We start from the raw sequence: 20,846 nt of genomic DNA, 5'->3' as shown, positions 1-20,846 counted from the left end.
ACGATACTTGGGATCGATATCAGTCTGATATTGAATATAACGGTATCAAGGGGGGAAAAGTAAAATCTGACACTTGGATGTGATAAAATAAAATAACAAATGACACACACAATTATATTTCTACAATAGATATTTATAAAAAAAAAATCTCACTAGACTGTCAAAAAACAAAACTTTGTCAAGTAACCTTTTCTATTAGAAATAATTGACCAGTGTCGATGAGTAAAAAGTTTCAAACATCAGCCTCGTTAATCGATTGCTCTACCTCGACTGTAAAGAGAAATGCTTGTCATGGACGGCAAGGACGTGAATAAGGGCTGCACATGTCTGCAATCTTTGAAAAAAAAAAAAAAAAAAGTTTAGTCTGGTTTAAAGTCTTAAAAACGACTAAGTCAAATGATAATATTGGACTGGTATTGGTAGAAATGTAAGGTTTTGATATCTGTATCGTATCGAACACAAAATAAGTGGAGATGAGGCATCCCTAGACAGTTATAAGACTGGAGTGAGGCTTTGTTTTGCAGCTCTATCATGGATTATAGTTTATTGTGCTCTGTGTGCGGTGTGGAATGGACGCAGGTCCCTTCTCTCTGATCTTTTTCTCGACCCTCCTGAAGTGACACCGAGTCTCGCCTTATTCTCAGCAGTTGTCTGCTGCTGCTAAATCGACCTTTTCATGAATACTCACTCTTCGTTCTTCTTCCGGGTCCAGTGGCTTCCCCTCAGCCTCCAGCAGAGGACGTGGACAGATACAGGCGCAGGTTCAACATGAGGATGCTGGTCCCTGGACGCCCCGTTAAAGAGACGCCGGCCAACCCTCCTCCTGTGCCCACAGAGAGACCCACCTACAGGGAGAAGTTTATTCCTCCTGAGCTGAGCATGTGGGACTACTTTGTGGCCAAAGTATGAATCAGAATTTTTATCTATATGAAATCTGCTGATGCGATCTGTGAATCACAGTCTTCATGCCACATCTTTCACACCATTATTTGCTTTCATTTCAGCCCTTCCTGCCGCTGTCAGACAGCAACGTGCTGTACGACTCGGATGAAAGCGACAATGAAGATGACGAAGACGACGACGACGCCTTCCTTTCTGACACGCAGATAACGGAGCACTCTGATCCCAACTCCTACAGGTAGAAACCAGCCTTTTTTGTTTTCATGTCACCCTGTATGGTAACTTGTAATTCAGTTTTTAATCTCAGTGTCTGTCTGTGTGATACCATAGCTGGGCTCTGATCCGCCTGGTCATGGTGAAACTGGCTCATCACAATGTCAAGAACTTCCTGCCTCTCACCGGCCTCGACTTCACAGGTACACTGAACTAGAGCTGCAACTAACCATTATTTTCATAATCGATTAATCTGTCCATTATTTTCACAGTTAATCGATTAATCGTTTGGTCTTTAAAATGTGAGAAAAAATGTTGATCAGTGTTTGTTAAACCTGGAAATGATGATGTTCTCGAATGTCTTGTTTTGTCCACAAACCAAAATGATTCAGTTTTTAATGATTTCTTTGTTATGTGGAGCAAAGAAAGCAAGAAAGCAAGATATTTTAAAAAGCATTTATTTTTTAATGAGATCAGAGTTTTATATCCCCTCCAGTTATATGTGAAAATCTTTGATTTTAAAGTCAGTTCTTGACTGCTCACAGACGCTGATACACATTGCATCGTAACACTTGTTGCACATTATGCTCTGGACATTTGGTTGAAGAAATGTTCTCTGTCTTATGTTACAGACCTGCCAGTGTCGTCCCCTCTCTGCAACGCTGTGCTAAAGACTTTGGAGAACTGGGAGCAGCTTCTCCTGGAGCGAATGAACAAATTTGACGGCCCTCCTCCCAACTACATTAACACTTACCCCACTGACCTCAGCGCAGGAGGTGGCCCTGCCATTCTGCGGCACAAGGCCATGCTGGAGCCAGACAACACACCCTTTAAGTGAGTATTAAAAAAAATATTCAAATACATAGACATACTTCACAACACGCTGGGTCAGGGTCATTAAAACTTCTATATTTGAGTTTATATTAGGAATATATATTCATACCATTGACTACAGAAAAGTAGATAGACACAATCAGACAGACTAACATATTTCCGTCTGTATTTTTTCTCTCAGGACAAAGAACCACCAGTCCTTCCCAGCCCGGCGTCTTTGGCACTTCCTGGTCAAACAGGAAGTTCTACAAGAGACATTGATTCGTTACATCTTTACTAAGAAAAGGAAGCAGTGTGAGGTCAGTGTCTCACAGACTCAAGGAAACTTGTGCTTTTGTATTTCCCCACTTTTTTTTACTCCCTACTTCTCATCTTAACAGTCATTTTGCTCCGCTGACTGAAACTGACATTATTTTATTTAACAGGCTCATTGGTTCCTATTTTTATTTATTTTATTCATGGTCACATCCTCTAATGAAGTCACTGTCTTAGCCCAAATTAAAAGTATACAGTTTTTATTACAATACAATTTCTTTACTTGTGAAGCAAAGTTAATCTTTTAAACTGTTTTAGAGCCATTGCACTACAGTGCCACAATCCACATATGAACACTCAGTGATTAATGGATTAATAAATAATATATATGTAACATGCAAGGTAGCCTAACCGCCCATCTTGATGATTTTAATAAGATATTTGCAGCCAAGAAAAGCTAGCTTAATAATAGTTATAAAATTAATAATATAGATTTATGTTGATGATTATTGTCATATTATATTAATTCTTATTCTTATTGATGTTATTATTGTGTCATGAATAGAACATAAGCTTGAGTAGAACATATATTGCTAATAGTATTGAACAAATAAACCTTCCTGACATTATTTTTCAGTCTTTGCAGACATATCAGTAGCAAACATATAGATCGCAAAGCCTTAAAACCTTAAAACGCCATTCCATAATTATGAGGTATATTGAATTAGAATGCATTTAAATAAGGTGTATGTAAATCAACTAATCAACAGAAAGAATAATTTTAAATATACATGTGTTTACAACAAGTTATTTGTATGCTATCACTGATCTTTAAATCAAGTATATATGAAGAGCCCGTGTCTGACCCATGTATCTCACTGTGATGAACAGAAAAGAGCTCACTCAGCACTTATCTCTGTTACTATTATATACTGTTGCCGTTATCGCTGCTGTGACCCTGCAGACATCTGTAATCAAGAACAGAACACTTCTCTGATGTCTGGAGCAATTCATGACTGTGTCACTTTGATGACAGACTGTTGCTGCTGTAGCAGCCTGTCCAACATTAGACAAAACACACTGCATTTTATCTCGCATCATATTATTATTATTACTATTATCTCTTGGTAGTTAGCTGAAGCAGTGAGCTCCACAGCTCACGTGCCCTTACACAACTGCTGCTCCATGCTAATGAGTCTTAATCACCAAGTGTGAACATCAAAGATCCTGTCAATATGTTTCATTTTCTTTTCATTTCATGTTTTTTTTTTTTTTTCCTGTGTTTGTGCATGTGTTTTCTGTTGTGCCGTGTTTGCCGTGTTGTGTGTCTATATTGCCTCTGTGTGTATTGTGTTGTGTTGTGAAGTCTGTAGAGATCCATGTGGACCATAAAAGCCCAAATGGCATAGCAGGAGCTAGCCGTCCCCATAAGGTAGTATCATTTACTGTACCAGCCCACAGGCCCTGGCTCTGTCTGTCCAGCTGTCTGCCTGTCCAGAGGAGTCACTGGAAATCCAAGCTTGAAGGAGCAAGAGCGTCACGTTTATTTATTTATTTATTTTTCTCTTAAAAGTGGGTGGGGCTTAGCAATATGACTAAGGTCTGGTAACCCAAAATCAAAACACTAAAAACAAGCAGGTAAAACACATATGAAAAACATTACGTAATAGAAGATTAAAAATAAATAAATAAATAAAATCCAAATAAAATAAAAATGATCAAATCAATTAAACTTTGGCACCCATGAGGACAGATTCGATACTTGCACTGAATCTGAGTACATGGAAAACACAATTATTATATCTTATACACTATTTTAGCACCTGTGGAGCTTCTCTTTCACCTGAGAGAACAAAAGTCCTGAGACATTTTTGTCAGACAGGTGAGATGCAGTACAGCAGCAACTCACAAGCTGTGCAATCAGCGTGAACCACTCACTACAGTTAATATCTTAATATACTAATAATAGATGAGATATATCCTGATCTATAGATGGATACAGGCTTTTTCTCTGAGCTCATGAAAAGTGTTCTTCTTGTGCTTCTCACAGGACTTCATAGCTGCAATAAGACATTATCTTATCTCATGATATTGGTCTAATATATGCCCAGCTCTGATCAGAGGTATCAGAGAACTAAGTGAAGCTCTTATTGTCTCCTCTCCAGCTTGGACTGAAAGTGATTCCACTGGCATTTTTTTTTTGGGGCATAAAATCTATTCAAGGCTCTTCTGCTAAGATCTAACGTCTGATACTTTTTCTTTCAATGGGCCACCTTTTGTATCCACTCACATAACCTCACATTCAATGCTTAATAATAACAAAAAGCTCCCAGTATTTTCTCACTCCTTTCTCCCTTTTAGCTGGACTGAGTCTGCTGGACCAAATGCAAAAAAAAAAAAAAAGACTCCCATTAAGAGAGTTGGCACATTCTTTACAGTAGACCTTACTAACTTGCATGCTCACTGTCAGGACTGTGGGAAGCTTGCTAATCATGAAGGATGTCGTCAGTGAGGAAACTCAAATCAACAGTCAGAGCTGTCGGTGTTTGATTGTAATGTATATCACCACATGTTGCATTCTCCTATGATTGTCCCTCTCTCTTTGGGAATGTAGTTGATTTGACTCAAATTTAACACAAGGTGGGGATTTTTTTTGTAGAGCAACAATGTGACCCAAATCAAGTGATCATTTGATTCTGTTTTTTTTAATAATGGAATCTAATGTCTTCATAAATAATAGACTTCTGAGCATTCATTTATGAAAGCAGAGGATTTTCTATTTGTATAAACCTTGTTGTACTGTTTTTCTTCTTTTCTCCAGGTGGAGGCAGATCTTGGGTATCCAGGAGGTAAAGCTAAAATCATTCACAAGGAGTCTGATATCATCATGGCTTTTGCCATCAATAAGGTCAGTTGTTTAGTTTTTAAAACGAAGCATGACTTTACAAGCACATTACAGTCTTATTTTGATACTTGAAGATAATATAATATAATGTATAGAACATTTAAAAACAGTTTACAGATTCCTTTTTCATTACATGACAATACAGACACACATATTAACAGTACAAATAAAACAAATACATTGATTTACAGTGCTAACAAAGAAAGAGAAATGAGATAAAAGGATAAATAGACAGCATCACATAAAGGCCAGTCTATATAAATATGTTTTAAGAAGTGATGGTGAGGGCACGGTCTCCCCTGGTTTTGAGCCTCGAAACATCGTAAAGATATTACCCTGTCCACACCTCATTTTTCCTCATCCCTGCTTCTTTTCTTCCTCAGGCCAACTCTAACGAGATAGTGCTGGCCTCCACTCATGATGTCCAGGAGGTGGACGTGTCTACTCTGGTGGCTGTCCAGCCTTACACCTGGATCGGAGAGGAATTTGATAAAGAGTCCCGCAGGTCAGATTCAGAGCAGAGTTCATGCAGTTCCCCAGATTTCACCATTTAAAATGGTCAACTGTTGTTTCTTAAGAGCTCTGAGTGACAGACCTTTGTTTCACAGCTCTGATGACGCAGACCATCGCTCTTCTCACACCAACATCGCACAGACGAGCTCTGTCCCCTTTGCTCCGCCACAGATGCCCGTCTCTGCATCCATGCCGTGGCTCGGCAGCGGGCAGACCAGTATGGGAGCCAGTGTGGTACGTATTTTACTCACTAAAAACCAGGGCTGCACAATTAATATGAGCAATATTAGCATGTGCACTATCCAAATCAAAAGACACTGCAATTATTTGATTAAATATAGAATGTGTAGCATTTGAGACGGGGCTCGTGTTATATAATGTTTTGAGTATTCAAAACACAACAATCTTCGACTTAACCACCTCTGCTTTAACTTCTGGGGCAAACCCCCTAGGAAACTTCAAAATGAAGAAGGAATTATTCTGTAATAGTAGTTAGCCAGTGTGTATTTGTTTTTTAAATATTTTGTTGTGTTTTTGTCAGTAATTAATCACGACAACTTATTGCCATTTGCTGCAAGTTCTGCCGCTGAATCTCTCCGTGTAAAACCCAAACCTACAGGGGAACCAAACGAGACAACAATTCCCATGATCCCATGCTGCATCCCACATGTTCAAGCTAGGTCTTATGTGGTATTTTTGACTGAGGGACACCTAACATTCTGAGTGTTTAAGATTACATATGTGACAGTTCAGCTGTCAGTTGTGGTGCAGGAATGAGAACATCGCACTTCAGATACACAAACATATTAATTCATAATATTTTTTGATATAATTCATAAACTATATATTGTTCTTTTCTTAAAATTACAATATTGTGCTGCTGTAATTCCAACAAAAACACACAATCAAGTACAACAGTCCATGCAATTTTTAGTTATTGCCACCAGGGGGAAACTAAGCTCTCTTGCAGAGCTTGTATGTAGGAGATTACCAGTAATGACTTTGATTTCCCCCAAAAAATGTGTTGTCCATAATAAAAAAACATCAGCTTTTGATGTATTACGGCCCTGTAGCCTTTAATGTAAAGTTTAAAAACAGGCTTTATTGGTTCAACTTAACAATTGCACTCTTGCACCCGCCTGCACATTTGACAGAAAGAAGTGTGCGTTTTCAATTCTTGTCATTGTTGAACCAAACTGAGCTGAGTCGACTAAACAGCTGGCCTGCTGAGTCTATGCGCGCTGATACAGAAAGTGGGTGTGTTTCCGTGACAGAGAAGGATGCACATAAACACAGATAGCAGCAGCTCTCACAGCAAACCACAGGCAGCTACCCAAGGTGCAGATCTGCGTCACATGCACTCGCAGCCTGGGTTCTCCATGTCCCAGCCGTGTTGATAAATGCTGAGCGTGATACACGGAGCGAGACAGAACAGTGGGAGTCATACAGGTTCAGGGGGTTCCTTTAGTGTGCAGGCAGGTTTTTGTTTTTAAAGATAACGGGAAATAATGGGCAGGATATGACAGCAACAGTGTACACTTGAAATGGAAGGAAACTCTAGATCTTTTTCTGTTTGTCAATGAAAAATTAAGTGTTAATTTACAGGGATCATACAGGTGCTGGTATTTTATATATTTGTACTATATGTGACTGAATAGGCTTGAAAATAGGCAGAGTGCTTGTATTTGTCCTTATAAAATGTGCAAAATTACATTACAAGCACAGTTGTCTACTGCAGAATAACACAGCCCTGACTACTGGTGTAAATATCTTTTGATTTTGGATGATAAAAAGCCGTAATGATGCAACTATTATGTAACATTTATCAACTCCCACTCCTGTCGAATGACAACGAAATGTGTTTATAAGTGAGACTGAGACCAAATGTTTGGATAAACTGGAAAAATTGAATCAAAACACAAATGTTGATGAATTTAAAAAGTCTTTGAAGAATGTTTGTTTGCTGGCTCATGTTGAAATATGCATAAATACTGTCAGCAGCAGTTAAAATGTTAAAAAATGAACTGTCAAACTGTCAAAGTGAGAGCAGAGAAATTGGCTTCAATTTTAGTCAGAAAACAAATAAATGAAGGCTGTGGATTCAGCCACTTTATCGTCGAGGCAGGCAGGAGTTGTTGTTCCACTGCTGTCTCCACCAGTTAGTAAAATGTTTATTTGAAATCCTCTGTTTGGATTTACATCAGTGACACAAACTCACCAAACAAGGCTGCAGGAGTCCAGCAGCTCTTGTGTCCCTGTGACTTTTCTACAGTATATGAGCGTAATATACAGGAGAATGAGTGGTTTACATGGTTAAGGTTTTACAAACTCAAAACTAAACTGTGACTGAATTTATTTTCTTGTTTTTCAGATCATGAAAAGGAATCTAAACAATGTGAAGAGAATGACATCCCACCCCATATATCAGTATTGTAAGTGCTCACAGTGAATCCAGGACACATTACACTTTCCTCTTCTTATCGTCCACACATTTATCTCATTCTTTTGTCCTGTATTTTTCTTCCTTTTTCCTCTCTTTGTGTGTGTGTGTGTTACTTTGTGTGTCAGACATGACGGGGGCTCAGGACGGCAGTGTGAGAATGTTTGAGTGGAACAGACCTCAGCAGCTGATTTGCTTCAGACAAGCGGGCAATGCCAGAGTCACTCGCCTCTATTTCAACTCCCAGGGCAATAAGGTAGATACACACACACACACACACACACTCTGATAACACAGACATACACACAATCCCACAGATACTGCAGACACACACACACAAAGCCTGTGTTTTGTCTATTTATTGTGAGTGTTAAAATGTCTCTGTGTTACTCTTGTAGTGTGGAGTTGCTGATGGAGAGGGCTTCCTCAGTCTCTGGCAGGTCAACCAGACGTCCTCCAACCCCAAACCCTATCTGGTGAGGTCACTTCCTGCCTCCCTGGTGCACAGACGCATTTCTGGATGCAAAATTGAGCAGGAGTCTTTATATTTAAAGTCGCCGTAAAGCAAATGCACAAAGGATTCTTTCCACACATGATACACTACCGTTCAGAAATTTGGGGTCACTTAGAATTGTTGTTATTTTTGAAGGAAAAGCACTTTTTTCAATGAATATAACATTAAATGAATCATAAATACACTCTATACATTGTTAATGTGGTAAACGACTATTCTAGCTGCAAAGGTCTGGTTTTTAATGGAATATGTACATAGGTGTATAGAGGCCTATTTCCACTGTTCTAATGGTACATTGTGTTTGCTAATCCTGTTAGAAGACTGTTGGATGGATTATTTTGAATAAAAATCATTATTTATAATCTTCTCAATGTCTTAACTATATTTTATATTCATTTTGCAACTCTTTTGATGAATAAAAGTGTGACCTTTAATGGAAAACACACAAAAAATTGTATTGGTTGACACCAAACCTTTGAACTGTAGTGTATATGTTAGAAAACGGTGGATGAGAATATAAAAACACACAGAAAAGCTCACTTTGGTCAAGATTTTTGAGCAAAATGAAACGAGTCCTGCTCACATAGTCACTGTTGTCTCTGTACGAGTTTCTTGAACAGGAAGTGTGATACAGGTGAATTTATATTCTGAAGAGACACTTGTGAACAGTGACTCAGAGACACTGGTCCCCACTAAAGTGTTATAAGACGCCTCCAGTGTCTCAGAGCAGAGAATGTTGCTGATTTGTACATGATTTGAAGCCTAATTTGCAAACACTTAGGGACTCAATGTGGTCAGGTGTTTGGTAGCACATTTTCCTGTGGGAAAGTCACAAAAGATATTTTTATCACTTTAAAGGGACTTTGATATTCATTCTTCTTCTTCTTCTTCTTCTTATCCTGTTCCTCCCGACAGAGTTGGCAGTGCCACACAAAGACCTGCGGTGACTTTGCCTTTATCACATCCTCCAGCCTTATCGCCACAGCTGGCCAGTCCAATGATAACAGGTCAGCATCTGCACACTACTGCTGTTGTACTGGTGATACAGACTTGCCCTAATATTATTCTTGGTTTTATTTATACACAGAAATGTTTGCCTGTGGGATACTCTGATTTCACCAAGCAATACCATGGTCCACGGTAAGAAATCACAAACCTGTGTTGTTGTTTTTCTGTGAGCCAACTAATCTACACTGAAATTAAAAGATTAGTAAATTTAAAATACACTACAAATTCTATAAAAAGGAAAAAAACCTGTATAGAAATCACCAAATATCCTGAGGTTATTTACTTTTGGTGATTTCTCTTGTTGGTTATCTTATTTCTTTGCCTGTGTTTGGTCTTCGTGAAGAGAAACATGAGATTTAAACGCCACCATAGTGAGAAACACACAGAGAGAGAGAGAGGCGTGGAGCTGGTAGACTGAATCAGAACTGTGTGAACTCAGTGGTTTGAATTGACATGTTTAAAAGGTGTGCACTACAGCTTTAAGAGGAACATTCACCTTTTAAAAAGCAAAGGATATGAACACAATTTGATATACTTTGATATATAGTGTTCTGTCATTCATGGGGTTCATAATGTGGCAAAAAACGTGCAGCGCACTGAACATGCTCAAAAAATATCCAGAAACTAGTACTATATATTTTATTGTTGCCATATTTGTAATGTTTAGCTTCAGTTTTTCACATGAGAAATTCATTTAATTTATTTTCTCAAATGAAAATAATAATAATAATAATAAAAAAGAACATCATCATGGTTTGTAATCCACTGTCACATTTCTCGCCGCCCACCCACTCAGCATTCCCCTGCCATGAGAACGGGGCCACTGTGCTGCAGTACGCTCCCAAGCAGCAGCTGTTAATCACCGGAGGCAGAAAGGGATTCGTGTGCGTGTTTGACATCCGTCAGCGGCAGCTGCTCCACACTTTCCAGGCCCATGACTCAGCCATCAAGGCCCTCGCACTGGATGCCTCCGAGGACTTCTTTGTCACTGGGTCTGCTGAGGGAAACATGAAGGTGACTCACTCATTCACTCACTGACTGACCTGATGGAACTGGATTTGGAGTTCAACAGTCATAAGACATACACTACTGTGCAAAAGTTTGGGGTCACCTATACATTTTTTTGTGTTTTCCATTAAAACACACTTTTATTCATCAAAAGAATTGTAAAATTAATATAAAATATAGTCAAGATATTGACAAGATTGGAAATAATGATTTTTATTTAAAATAATAATTTTGCCCTTTTGTCAAAGAATCAGCAAAACTGTTTTCAGCTGTGCTAACATCATTGCACAAGGGTTTTCAAGGGTTTTCTAATCATCCAATAATCTTCTAACATGATTAGCAAACACAATGTACCATTAGAACACTGAAATAGGCCTCTATACACCTATGTACATATTACATTAAAAACCAGACGTTTGCAGCTAGAATAGTTGTTTACCACATTAACAATGTGTAGAGTGTATTTATGATTCTTTCAATGTTATATTCATTGGAAAAACAAGTGTTTTTTCTTCAAAAATAATTTAACTTTTTCATTTCTAATTGTCCCCAAACTATTAAACAGTAGTGTAAGCTGCAGCTATTCAGAAAATAAGGACTACAACAACAATATACAGTGATCAACATATTTATTAAATGTAATCTAACTGAATTCACCTTTTATACCCAAATTTGAGCTGGCTCACTGAGAAACATAATTCAACCACTGAAACTATTTTTTTCTGTTCAAGATTTTAAGTAAATAACTTTAAAATATTATTGTAACCAAGTCTTTTACTATTTTTGTAAAACAGTAAATTTAAAAATGTATGGATATTTAATTATAATTAGATTTTAGCCTGAAAATATAATTTTGGTTAGAAAGTAACCATTAGAGAAACATAACAAATGATTCTGATAATTACCAATGTTATTAATTTAGGGCAACTATGGCGTAAACCTTATGCACTGTAAGCACTGTATATGTGGAGTATGAGTAAGTACAAGTATGTACTATACTGGTCATGGTGTGATATTTGTTATTACCAGAAAATTACACTGGTTTGAGAAGTATTACAGTATTTATATTGAATTTTAAAAAATATATATATATATGAAATGAATAGAGTCAAAACAAAACAAAGAGAAACAGGGAGGGAGAAAAAACTAACATCTTCTCTGTTTGTTTTCATGCGTTCTCTGTGCGTTTCCAGGTGTGGAAAGTAGCCGGCCACGGCCTCATGCACTCTTTTAGCAGCGAGCACGCCAAGCAGTCCATCTTTCGCAACATCGGCGCCGGTGTGATGCAGGTGGAGACGCGGCCTGGCAATCGCATCTTCACCTGCGGAGCGGACGGCACCCTGAAGATGCGGGTGCTGCCCGACCGCTACAACATCCCCAGCAGCCTGGTCGACGCGCTGTAACTGCTACTTCCAACGTAATGAGGTCCAAAGAGGAAAGGGACAGAAAAAGATGAAACACAAAAAGCTTACGTAACACTCACTAGGCATTAATAGTATAAAGGGACAAGTCGGTCAAAAGATCACCACGCTTTTGGCATCTTTGAGCGTGCAGTGTTCACGGGTTCACAAAAACCCCTCGGAATGAGAAACGGAGCTGCAAATTATTTTTTTCTCCCCAAAGGCTGAAAGCGAAGTTACAAGCAGAAGTTATCATACTTGATTTTAAAGCTAGATTTATTGTAATTTTATTAAAAGAATCCTCGACTCTTAGAGTGTGTCCATAGGGAAGCTATGCATGTCCTGTTCTCGTTACGCGGTGCAATCACAGGTCTATTGATAGTGCTCTGTAAAAGTGCTCAAGCAAAACTTTAATGAAAAAAAAAAATCAACAAAAAAAAAAAGGTGTGTAACTGTTGTCATTTTGTGCCCACAGCTGAACTCTCTTAGCATCTACTGTAACCAGCACTGTGGTTTGTAATTAAGTCAGTGGTTTCCAGTGTGAATCGAGTTGTTGGAATCTGCATTTTGTTTCAATGGTTTTGCCCCGCCCCCCCCCCCTCAGCTCCGCCCCCCCCCTTCAGCTCCGCCCCCTTCAGCCTTGAACCAAGAGTTGAAGGTGCATTTGCTCTTAAAGTGAGCCCCTCCCCTCCCTTCCTCCACACACCCCTCTCTGCGTCACTGGCTGCCCATCGCTCACTCTGGCCTCTCCTGGTGGTGCGGTGCTCTACCCAGTCCGGGTTGGTCACAGTGTGTGTGTGTGTGTGTGTGTTCACTCTGCTGTGTGTGTGTGTGTGTGTGTGCCCGCTCACCTGCCCTCAAATGCCTGTTTGTGTGGCAGAACTCACCGCTAGAACATTGCTGTTGGGGAAGACGATGTGTTTTAACTCCTGTGACTGTGATTTCAATGTTTTCATCCGTATGGTCCAAACACCTAAACACCTAAACATCCACCCAGAGCAGAAACACAAAGGTTTACTTCTAGTTTTGCACAAGATTAATTTTTGTTTTGGTTTTTTTATTTAAATTATTTATGCGTTTGCGTCCTTTTGCCCGTTCCTTTGTAAAACTATTTAACTTATTGCCTTTTATTTTTAGGAATGGAAAGGGTTTTACTGTATCTGACTGGGAGATGTGCAACACAGTCTACTGTATGTAAGGTGTGTGTGTGCGTGTGTTTACCTCGCTTAGTTGTTTTTAACTGTTTCGTCCATAAGAAATAGATATTTGCACTCACATTCTGGAGACACTAAAAAGGTTTATTTCACATAAATAAGGTTATCGAAGAAGGAACTGATATATACAAATGAATGTCTGCCTTTATTTGGCCTAGTAGTAAAACGCTTGAAATAGTTTTAATATATAAATTATAAATATATATATAAATGACCTAATATAAATACACATAAGTACCATGACGGCTTGTACAAACATAAAAAGCATTTCTTTATTTTTGGTTCGTATCATACCAGCTGGATTAGTTGTACCTTTTGTTAAGTGTATGTATTTAAGGTATTTATTAAAGAGATTTGTGTTTCTCTCCCTCCTTCTTCCCAACTACGTGTACTGTATGTATCTTTTGTGTTTTACCAGTGGTCCTACTGATGTCTGACGTGTGTGTACAGTGTGTGTGTGCATGTAACGATGCAAAAGAAGCCAGTATCACGGGAAGACACTTACTGGGGCACTTGAGCCTGGAGGTGTGTGACAGAACAGGTCATGGTCAGAGTTTTACCTTTGTAAAGTGAATAAATTCTTTTTATTTCATCAGGAAGATTGGACACTGTTTATTTTGTTGATTTGAAGTGATCAGGGTACGACAGACTGACTTATGTACAGTTTATCTGATGGGATGCAACACGTCTGTATAAAAACATTCATTAAAGGGAATAATACTGTATGTCATGCAAATACACAAAATAATTTATAATAATGGCGTACAACACAGACGAGCATAAAAAGCTTAGGTTTAAAGCTGCAGTGCGTAACTACTTGTTTTTTTATTCTATACTATTCTCCTTTTTTTTTGTCAACAGAAATGATGTCCTGGCTAAAGGAGCGTTTGTGTGTATACACTGGCAGAGCAGAGGCGAGTGGAGACAAGAAGCATTTATCAAGTACAACCAAGTTTTTTGAGCAATCGAATTCACTCATGAATCGTTTTGTGTTTTTTCTTCTTTGTTTTTTCAGTTGTACTCCAACTTGTTTGCAGTCGCCCTGCTTTACTAGCGCAATGTTGCTGTCACATCTCACTGGAAACACAGGATCTAAACACGACTATACTGAGAAACAGAGATCGTTATGCGGAACTAACTAAACGTGCCCAGCACTATCTGTTATATTTAAAGTTACGCACTACATTTTTAAATTCATTTCATACATTAAAACCGATAGAAAACACGTTTTCACACTGTTAATTTAAAAACCTCACGTGTATGTTGCAAACACATAAATACAGCAGTCTTTATATCGGATTGTTTACCTTCAGTGAAACTTTGACATTTCCTTTTAAACAACAGAGAAACGGCAGGAGAGAGATGATATTGATATGTATGTTTCTCTTAAGAAAGCTAAATATGAGAAGTTTCTAATGATGGAGTAAGGACACGGTGGTCAGGTCAAGTGGGCGTGTCCACGTCACTCATCAGAGATGAAGTGGACCACGTAGAGCCTGACGTAGCTGTGGTCCCACACATACAGGTGTCTGTCCTTGGGGCTGTAGGAGAGCATCGCAAGAACTCCACCCGCAGACCTCAGGTCAAAGGTCATATTGACCGGCTTCCCCTTCAGCAGGTCAAACGCGAACGTGACTCTGGTGTCCTTAGTGTCGGTGACGTACAGGACGCCACAGGCGATGAAGGCGTTGCCCGCCTTGGTGCGTGGGTACGTGGTGTTTGTGTAGGACGTGACGGAGAAGGTCTTCTGGTCCAGCTGGGCCACCATGATGCTGTCGTCCACACTCGAGGCAAAGATCAGCCACAGGCCGTTCTCGTCAGCTGCGAGTTTGAAGTAGGTCTTGGAGTTGTGGAGCAGGTAAGCGAGGCTGTGGTGCAAAGCGCTCTCTATTTTGAGAGTGTGGAGCTTCTTGGTGGCAAAGACAAATCTGGGACCCAACAAAGGAATGAGAGTTACTCCCCAGTGGTCGTCAACATTATTTATCAGACTTAAAGCTTCAGTGGGAACTTTGGAAAAGGTGAGCAACATCTGACCTGACTGAGGGAGCATTTGCGTGTATACACAGGCAGCACAGGGGTGGGCGGGGACAAGAAGCATTGTTTGCAAGAAGCAAACAATTTCCCCACGGGGATTAATAAAGTATTCTGATTCTGATTCTGATACTGATCATTGCACACTGCTGAACGAGCAGGTTTTTTGAGCAGAAGAACTAACTTGTACAAGTGTCTTTTTTGTGTCTGCGTCTTTGTATGTTCAGTCATACTCTAGTGCGATGTTGCTGTTACTTTTTTTTTTAGCCCTAGTCTTTGTTTGTGCCAAATATGAAAGGATTCCCTCATGTCATTTTTGAGTTATCACATTCATAAGACAAACACAGTTGACCTATGTGGTCACATTGATTTTGAAATGATAGCATCTAATCATGCTGTATTTCAACTTACCTGCCAATGCTGGAAGTAGCAGCCATATGGTAATATAAGGAACCATTATGGACAACGTGGCCACAGCCTTGATAGAACTTTTTGACATCAACGACGTCACTGCTGTTGTTGTGGAAGGAGGCGATGTTTTTATACTCTTTCACTACTCGACCTGGAAAGGAGAAAAAAATATTTGGAGATAGTTCACCAAGATAAGGAGAAGGTGGTGTAAACAAACATGTTGAAACAACACGGTCGTGTTTGGCTGCTGCCTCCACTAAGTTGACGGATGTTATGGTTATTTCATCAGTCCACTCATACCAGCTCTCACCCTCACTGTCCGCCATTTTTCCAGTGCTCTGCTGTATTTGTTGAAGTGACATTTCGGTCTCATAATTTCTTATCACTAAATCTGCTTACTGTTACTTTAAAAACAAACATTTCTGATGCATAAAAACTGTTGCAGGATATTTAATTTTGGCTTGAAAACCTCAACTTTGGTTTGAAATGCAAAATCTCAAGGTCCATGTAGTTGGTAAATGATGTGAACCACTTTTCTTTTCTTGAACTCAATCCAGGTCATTTCTTTCTCTATCACAACCATTCAGACGACGCTGTCGACTGGACAACATGCCAACTACAGACGCCAGGGATTGAACTGCAGATCTTCTCAATAGAAAATGACCTGCTGATCAGTGACCTGCACATTCAGGTAAGACTGGCTTCAGCTTCTCCTATGACTATTAAAAATCAAGCAGGCTGGATGATTTAGCCATGGCCCTCTGTAATGAACCTACCAGAGAAGTGTTCTGCCACCCATATTCGCTCATCGTCCAGCAGAGCGGTGTCTTTCATCCATGTTCCAAACGTGGTCTCCATCTTTGTCACATCCCTGGGGTTGATCAGAGACTTTATCAGGCATTCTGGAGAGAGGGGGGGGATATGAAAACACAACAAACTTTTAGATGCTTACTTCTCAACCACACAGCCCATATTGTGCTTCTTCTTTGGACACGTACCATTCTTCTTCATAGGCTTCACATGGTGCTTCTCAGCCTCCTTTACTGATGACATTTCATCATTTGGAATTGCATGAATTTGCCCTGTCAGAAACAATTTCATCTTATTTTGTTTAGCATTCACAATTATGCCTGGGATAAATTGTATGATTTGTTTGGTCTTAAACAAAAGAAATAAATATTACACCTCCTATGTCATCTTCTAAGAAAGGGTTCAAAGACTTGAGACTACCAGAGTTTCCACAAAAGTCAAGATAGACAATAGGCAAAGAAAGACTTCTCACCCAGGGTTTGAGCAGCATGAAGGTGGGCTCTGTGATGCCTTGTTTTGGGAGGTCCTTGAGGTCCAGGAGGACCCATGGGTCCAGGGGGTCCAGGAGGTCCTGGAGGACCAGGAGGACCTGCACAAAAAACAACAGAGAACATCTGGATTCAAAGGTAGCTGAAGATATCACAAATGGGGGTGCAGAAATGTCCAAGATAATGATTTACCCTCAGTAATGACTTCATTGGATGGTTCTGTGTTCTCTCCAGGCTCCCCAGGCTCTCCAGGCTCTCCAGGCTCTCCAGGCCCCCCTGGCTCCCCTTTCTCACCAGGCTCCCCTGGCTCTCCAGGCTCTCCTGACTCCCCAGGCTCTCCTTTCTCACCAGGTTCTCCTGTGAAGAACATGTTGCATTGTTAATCTCAGAAAACATGTCCCTGTTGTTATGTAACGTGAATGAATTCATTGACCGTGGGGTGAATCACACCATCTGCTGTGGACAGAATGATGTGGGAGCTCAGCTGAAACTCAAAACCACAGAGATGAATAATATTAGCTGAGAATGTGAGAGGAAGCTGTTTGGTTCTCTTCAGTCATGCAAGTCATTCACAAATTGCAAGTGTGTGTGTGTGTGTGCATGTGATTCTTTGCCTTTAAGATATTTTCTGGTTGAAACCAGTGGTCCTCATTGGGGTCAAAACCTAGTGCCAAAACATTTCTGACCCGGGTTAAAATTGGGATTAAGATGCGGATGGTTTTAAGGCTATAGGGTTCTGGTTAAAGCTACGGTGTGCAACTCTTTTGTTGACGTTGTCTCTGTCTTAATGAATTGCGAACAACATTTGACAATGGTTTGAATGTAACAGACAGTTTCTACTTAAACATCACGCATGACACTTAAGGTTGATGAGTGGAAGTCTATGTGTGTGTGTGTGTGAGAGAGAGAGAGTGAGATAGTTCAGTGATTTTTAGCCTAAGGTCACACTCAACCCCTTTTATATTCTTACATTGTACCAGCAGTAGAAGTTCTTCCCTTAAAAGGCCAGTGTTCCCTGTGGCATTACTAAAAAAAATGGTTAAATCAGAATAGAGCATCACTTTTTCTTTACCTCTTTTTCCTCTTTTCCCATCAGCCCCGGGGAGTCCATTTATTCCTGGGACGCCATCAGTCCCATTGTGGCCATGCAGACCATCAGTGCCAGGCAGACCTACGGTAACACACACAGACACGCAACGCAAATACATAGATAAATAAATAAAAACGTACAGTAGGACGACAGCTAATGCAGTGAGGATCACTGGGGTCACTGAACAGCAACGAGGACACACAGTGGGGGGGTGTTAGTTTTACTCACCAGGATGTCCTGGAGGTCCTGCAACAACAAAAAGTAGGTAAAATTAATTAATTGGACATAAGCAATTTAAAAGTTCAGAATAAATCACTTAGACATACCAGCGATGCAAACTCCCTTGGTGCTGTTGCAAATGTCGATCAACAGTTTAATCTGAAGGAAGAGAGAAAATAATAAAGTTGATTCAAACTTAAACTTAAATTAGCAATTTATCTTTACATAACTCAGGGGATGGGTTTTGTGGCCTTAGAGTCGGCCTTTAATTCATACTTCATGTACTTTGGGTAAAGGCCTTGCTTTATCAAGGCTGCCGTCTTAACCCACCGTGTTGCTTGGTATGTGAAGGCAACTGCAATTTGCAGTGTCACCCCTAGATGTCACTAATGCTAACATCTTTGACCCTTAACTGTGTGGTGATCATCCATGCATCCATTTTCTCCCGCTTTATCTTCCACAGAAGGGTCGCGGGGATTCTGTGCCAATCTCAGATGACATCAGTCATATTTACTGTGTGTGAATCTAAAGCAGTGCGGGCCGCAGCCCCCTGGTGTGTCATGAAGGTACTACAGGTTAGCTACAGGAGTTCGTCCAAAGTTGTGTTTGGACATTTTATAGAAAATTTATAGTTAAAACAAGTTCATTAACCTTCCGATTTGTCAGTTATCTTTACAAAATGAAGTTAATTCAACTAAATCTTGACTAAACTCCAAAATAGGTCACAGTGACTTATATTTTACAATCTGTTTCCTACATATTTTTTCAAGTAAAAATAACATTGCATTTTAACATATACATATTAAAAATGACAAAAGACAGTTTATGAAAGAAACCATAGAATATTTGTGTGTGAATGGCTGATGTGTTGCTTGTCTCTCAGGTGCCTCATCTCACCGGGACCATGGAGTACGTCATCATCATCATCATGTCGTCCTGCACATGCGCCTTGTGGTAACTCTGCTCGTGTCGATGCTTATGTTTGGTCTTCATCTTCTTCTCCTCTTCCTCTGTCACCTCCTGGCTGATGTCTGGATGGAACGGCAGTGCATCCTCCAACTGGAAATCCTTCTCCAGCCCTTCACTCCTCTTGTTCCTGGAGGACTGGTATTGGTACTGGTGCTGCGTTGGTTCCCCGACCTTTGCTCGCAGCCCTGCTGCTCCCCTGGGCACCTCCTGGAGGAACTCCACCACCGAGCTTTGCTCCACCTCCACCAGCCTCGCCTCTGTCTGCTCCAGCAAGGTCTGCTGCTGGTTCTGCTGGACTAAGAGCACCAGGAGGCCCACAGAGTTCAATAAGGCCACGACACATGTCCCATACAGCACCGCCCGCTGAGGGAGAGTCATGCTCGGTGTCGGGATCCACATGGTAACCACGTCACCTCCTCTTTTCTGAGGGTTTTTTCCCACCACTGTCAGCATTCACGGGGGAATACAGTTGCAGCACGGCAGGAAATGAAGAAGAACAAAACTCACTCGGGACAGAGAACGTCCAGGTTGTATCACCTCGTGGTCCAAGATGTTGCCACCAAAACTCAACTCAAACCAGTTCAAGCCAACATTAATCCAATGAGGAGATATTTTGCTGATATTCAAGATTCAAGGTCCAGTCCTGGTCCAGTGTCGCTGCTCTGGCCTCCAGCTGGGTGGTGGGTCTGAAGGCAGACTTCTTCATACAGTGGTTGATGTGTTATTCACCCAGTGGAGAAGGGCTTTTGTGTGTGTGTGTGTGTGTGTGTCCGTGCGCACATGCAAACCAGCAACGTAGGAGTGGGCATTACACAATCTTCTGAGCTTGTCTGGAAAGAAACCCCTGCCTGTTCAGTCACCTGATTTATATTCATCACAGTCCATTCTACTGCACCGCCGTGGGCAGACTGACACACACACACACACACACACACACACACACACAAAGACCGACAACATAACATGTGAAAGCACAACAAACACATTTAGTTTTCACTGATTTATCATCATCATTCTTATACTGAGTATAAAAGACAGTTACAAATACAGAGCTTGGAGTAAAATAACAGGACATTTAGTTCAGTTCAGTTGAACAATTACATTATTATTATTTTTTTTATGTCATTGCACATTTATCAAAAGTTTTCTATAACCCCTCCCTCCCTCTGTCTCTTCTCTGCGAGTTCCAGTTCTTTCTCTCCTTGTCACATCGTCACCGCTTCCATTCGTCAAGTACGACAATGACTCGTTTCCGTTGCTTTGATTTGGAACAAAAACATGACATTTCCCCAGAAATGTGACAGTTGAACAACTCCAGGCTTTTTAAGGATTCGTGGTGAAAGGTGGCTGTAGCGGCCTCTTTTGATTGTCATGTACAGTAGGTGTCGCTGGTTGTTCTCATACCTTACACACTACACATACTAGAGCGCACTTTAATGGTTAAACACCTCATATTGTACATATTTTAAAATTTTTCTTAACTGTATTTAAATGTTTTTTATGACAGCTTTGTGAATTAAATATGTAAAATTTAACTGAGGTGTGTAACTTTTAAACGTAAAAGAAAATGTTGTCTCTCAGGTCCAGACAGTGTTCAATAAATACATTGAATAAAAAACTAATA

At 40.2% G+C, this 20,846-nt stretch overlaps 2 protein-coding genes across 3 annotated transcripts in view; one reads left to right on the top strand and one right to left on the bottom strand.

Moving 5' to 3' along the window:
* The window catches only part of dmxl2 (Dmx-like 2), a 38,886-nt gene extending 26,355 nt beyond the window's left edge, over nt 1-12,531 (top strand). Inside the window, exons 40-55 of the mRNA XM_083900818.1 lie at nt 713-903; nt 1,005-1,138; nt 1,231-1,316; nt 1,746-1,947; nt 2,129-2,246; nt 3,569-3,634; nt 5,024-5,110; nt 5,491-5,612; nt 5,716-5,854; nt 7,992-8,052; nt 8,189-8,316; nt 8,459-8,536; nt 9,490-9,581; nt 9,662-9,714; nt 10,379-10,596; nt 11,784-12,531. Coding sequence (XP_083756944.1) covers nt 713-903; nt 1,005-1,138; nt 1,231-1,316; nt 1,746-1,947; nt 2,129-2,246; nt 3,569-3,634; nt 5,024-5,110; nt 5,491-5,612; nt 5,716-5,854; nt 7,992-8,052; nt 8,189-8,316; nt 8,459-8,536; nt 9,490-9,581; nt 9,662-9,714; nt 10,379-10,596; nt 11,784-11,993 — 1,985 coding nt within the window. The 3' untranslated portion in view covers nt 11,994-12,531. The remainder of the gene's footprint in view (nt 1-712; nt 904-1,004; nt 1,139-1,230; nt 1,317-1,745; nt 1,948-2,128; nt 2,247-3,568; nt 3,635-5,023; nt 5,111-5,490; nt 5,613-5,715; nt 5,855-7,991; nt 8,053-8,188; nt 8,317-8,458; nt 8,537-9,489; nt 9,582-9,661; nt 9,715-10,378; nt 10,597-11,783) is intronic.
* Nucleotides 12,532-13,829: 1,298 nt separating this feature from the next.
* Nucleotides 13,830-19,920, bottom strand: gldn (gliomedin). Of its 2 annotated transcripts, none has more exons than XM_083900777.1 (10): nt 19,151-19,920; nt 18,361-18,412; nt 18,263-18,280; nt 18,017-18,115; nt 17,137-17,301; nt 16,929-17,045; nt 16,645-16,728; nt 16,423-16,548; nt 15,647-15,797; nt 13,830-15,132 (listed from the first exon to the last, which is right to left on the bottom strand). In XM_083900777.1, exons 1-10 carry the CDS (start codon nt 19,673-19,675, stop codon nt 14,667-14,669), a joined length of 1,803 nt encoding a protein of 600 aa, XP_083756903.1. In that variant the 5' UTR covers nt 19,676-19,920; the 3' UTR covers nt 13,830-14,666. The 2 variants fall into 2 exon arrangements, with proteins under 2 accessions (XP_083756903.1, XP_083756904.1); XM_083900778.1 differs by having other exon boundaries at nt 17,137-17,283.
* Nucleotides 19,921-20,846: the final 926 nt, after the last annotated feature.

The sequence above is a fragment of the Microchirus variegatus genome, assembly GCF_963457635.1.
Source record: "Microchirus variegatus genome assembly, chromosome: 14".
NCBI classification, from domain to species: Eukaryota; Metazoa; Chordata; class Actinopteri; order Pleuronectiformes; family Soleidae; genus Microchirus; species Microchirus variegatus.
This window is presented reverse-complemented; position numbering and strand designations above follow the sequence as displayed.

What these genes read in the sequence shown, in the direction of transcription:
- gldn (XM_083900777.1), bottom strand. Translation starts at nt 19,675, where the DNA reads ATGCTGACAGTGGTGGGAAAAAACCCTCAGAAAAGAGGAGGTGACGTG. An exon ending in CAATGAAGTCATTACTGAGG is followed by an intron (nt 17,046 to 17,136) that starts GTAAATCATTAT and finishes TTTTTTGTGCAG; the next exon opens with GTCCTCCTGGTCCTCCAGGA. An exon ending in GCTACTTCCAGCATTGGCAG is followed by an intron (nt 15,133 to 15,646) that starts GTAAGTTGAAAT and finishes GTTGGGTCCCAG; the next exon opens with ATTTGTCTTTGCCACCAAGA.